This window comes from Rhagoletis zephyria, unplaced genomic scaffold (assembly GCF_001687245.7).
Source record: "Rhagoletis zephyria isolate East Lansing unplaced genomic scaffold, Rhagoletis_zephyria_1.1 Rzeph_scaffold_38735, whole genome shotgun sequence".
In the NCBI taxonomy this organism is placed as follows: Eukaryota; Metazoa; Arthropoda; class Insecta; order Diptera; family Tephritidae; genus Rhagoletis; species Rhagoletis zephyria.
The window spans coordinates 1-2,990 of NW_016195790.1; the positions used below are offsets into that span (position 1 = coordinate 1).

Below are 2,990 nucleotides of genomic sequence, written 5' to 3' on the forward strand. Positions count from 1 at the left end.
CAAAATCAAAATCTTTGTCTTTAATTTTCTTATCATTAGCAACCTTTTTAGTTTGTCCAAATTTTAATTTGGCCATCCAATTAACAATAACCCCGAATTGGCATCTTAAAGAAGAGAAAATATGGTTTTCGTTTGACAAATTTTACATGAACGAAAACAGAAGTTTTAGGTCGAAAACCAATTTTAGCAACGAAAACATGTTTTCGATGTCGGTCCGAACATAGTATAATGGGTCTTCCCTAATACCATTTTCCGGCATCCTGAATTACTTTGTTCGCTCCCCCAATAACGATCGCGAATTACCCAATTCCCACGAGCACATTCTTAATTCGATTTTACAGTTCTCTGTCTCTGTGTTTTGTTTTTGTTTTCTTCGCTGAAAAATTGTATGCAAAATTTAGGTTCTTCCTAAAAATTTTCAAGTTTCTGTATTAAATTAGAGATATACTCATTTATAAACCTTACTTTTCGTACTCAGAAAAAAATGCAAGTTTTGATTTGTGAGTTAGTTTCGATAAATTTCCGATAAAAATTAGAGACGGCACCCTTTGTTCGTAATTAGTATGGAAAATTTCCAATTTTGAATGAGAGAGCGAACCATGAACCAATTAGAACAGATCTGACCGGTTGAGAAGCAGCAATTGAGAAAAAAGTGTGTGACGTTCGTAATTTTGAAGTTTGCTATTTCTGTTTTGCTTCTTTCTTTATGTGTATTTTGTCGGTGGTTTACTTCAGTGATTTTTAAGCACTTTCAGNTCTGACCGGTTGAGAAGCAGCAATTGAGAAAAAAGTGTGTGACGTTCGTAATTTTGAAGTTTGCTATTTCTGTTTTGCTTCTTTCTTTATGTGTATTTTGTCGGTGGTTTACTTCAGTGATTTTTAAGCACTTTCAGTAAATTTTTTGTGCAAATGTAATTAAAATGAAGTGCGCGGTGATTGGTTGCAACAACACGTACAAAATAATAAATTGGTTACCACAAACATGCGCTGCAAAATTGCTTGCATTTTTTCTTTATGCTTCTTCATATTCTTTACTTTCCAAAGAAAATAACATGGCGCCGAAATTACGAACGTCAGCCAGAAAATTACCTTTTCCGCGTATCGTAATTCTGCAAAACCGCGTAGCACACAAGCTCTTGGCTCAATCCTTATCCATTCGTCCTGAAATATACTGTCCAGAATTCCGATTGCTTTATAAAGAGAGAACCAATTTGAAATACGAGTGTTTTTACTCTAGAAAGTAATTTACATAATTCACATACGTGGTTTTTCACTTTGTTTATACGCGGTTTTGAACTTTAAACGACAATACATTTTAACTTAATATTTTATCTAAAATACCTTTGAAACCCTCTTTTACTTGCTAGCGTCCATTTTTGTTTACTTTCACTTTTGACAATTCCCCGCTTCTCGCAAAAATAATCGATAAAACTAGGTTGGACACCGAAAAGTTATCGGTTTAATCTGAGATTATTTTATAATTATGGATTTTGTATGGCTAATCTCTTAAGGCTATAATGATTTTTTTTATAGATTAAAACACATAAATATCGCAAATATAAATGAATTCTTAATTTTAACATGCAACCACTCTATTATAGTGTATCAGTAGCCCATTTGGCTCAATATTATGACAATGCAGCAAAATTTAATTCAAATAAACGTAATCGCCTTTCCATACGATTTTCGTGTACGGTTTTCCATTGATAACCACGATATATTTTATTTTTTTTTTACATTTGTAGTAAAAAATTTATACAAATCCAGAAATTTCCAGTGTTAATTTCGTTCTAAAAACACCAAGTTATTAAAATAACGCGATAAAACAAGTTATTAAAAAATTGTAGATAAAAATTATGATCGGCAGCACTGAAAGAAGCATGCCGATATTGTCAAAATTACAACAAACATGTCGCTACTGACAATACGTTGTTATTATTCCACCATGTAAAACGTCAGTCGATGTGAATATATTCGTGAAAATTCTAATCCAATTTGGTAAGGATATCGGCGATTATAACTAAAAAATGGAGGAGCAGAAATTAGAGCAATTGCGTGGCAAAAATCCAGATGAAATCAAATCTATCTTAACTGAATTTAACTCGAAAGTACGTAAGAAAATTGTGTACATGCATATGTACATGTTTACGTATGTATCAACAAACAATTTAAACCATTCATACTTTTCAGAATGACGGCCTTTTTGATTTTTCAATGTTCCATGTAGATGGGTGCTGGCACGCTATGTGGCGCACACTGTTTGATATTCTTAAAGATGATAATTTAGTAGGTCTACACTCTCTAACTCTGAATAGCGTTCGTATCTTAACGCGTGACAAGTGTAGTCTGCAGGCAGAAGATTTAGAGGAAGATGTGTTGTGCCTCCTTAAATTGGCTCATCTGGAACATCCTGAAGCCGTTGAAGAATCAGATTCAGTTGCTCGCAAAGAAGGTGACTTAGATGTTGATGGAGCAGTAGTTCAAGATGTTACTTTGCATTGGAGTGATAACACAACGCAAATCGTCGTTGAGTCCCTTAAATGTTTGTGCAATTTAGTATTCCAATGTGCAGATCGCCGTCGTCAGTGTGTTAAATCAAATATCACAGACGCTATTCTTAAACGTGTCGCTTCATCAGTACAACATCCGTCTTCTGTAGAGTTTTTTGATATGAAATTATTGTTTTTAATAACGGCAATGGAACCAGCTACCCGTACACGGGTGCAACTTGATTTAAATGGAGTTGCTTATATGACTGAGTGGCTTGATGAAAAGTTGGCAGAAAAAGAGATTACTGATCAGCATTTGGATTTATTATGTGAAATGTTAAAAGTAATGTTTAATATTACAACCAATGCAGATAAAAGTCCCAATGAGAATGAAATTCAAAGCCGACATTTGACTGGTGTAATCAGAAACTTACTTCTTAATTTTGGACAATTGGAAAATGATCGAGAACGCAATGTTATTATGCATGCCATCAATCTTTT

The 2,990-nt window shown here is 33.8% G+C and overlaps 1 protein-coding gene across 1 annotated transcript; it reads left to right on the plus strand.

Moving 5' to 3' along the window:
* Window positions 1-1,939: 1,939 nt before the first annotated feature.
* LOC108354739 (synembryn-like) lies at window positions 1,940-2,985 on the plus strand (the record flags this gene model as incomplete). The annotated part of the gene is made up of 2 exons (XM_017605913.1): window positions 1,940-2,108; window positions 2,191-2,985. Coding segments are annotated over exons 1-2 (876 nt in total), but the record flags the coding sequence as incomplete, so codon positions are not given.
* Between the last annotated feature and the right edge of the window lie 5 nt (window positions 2,986-2,990).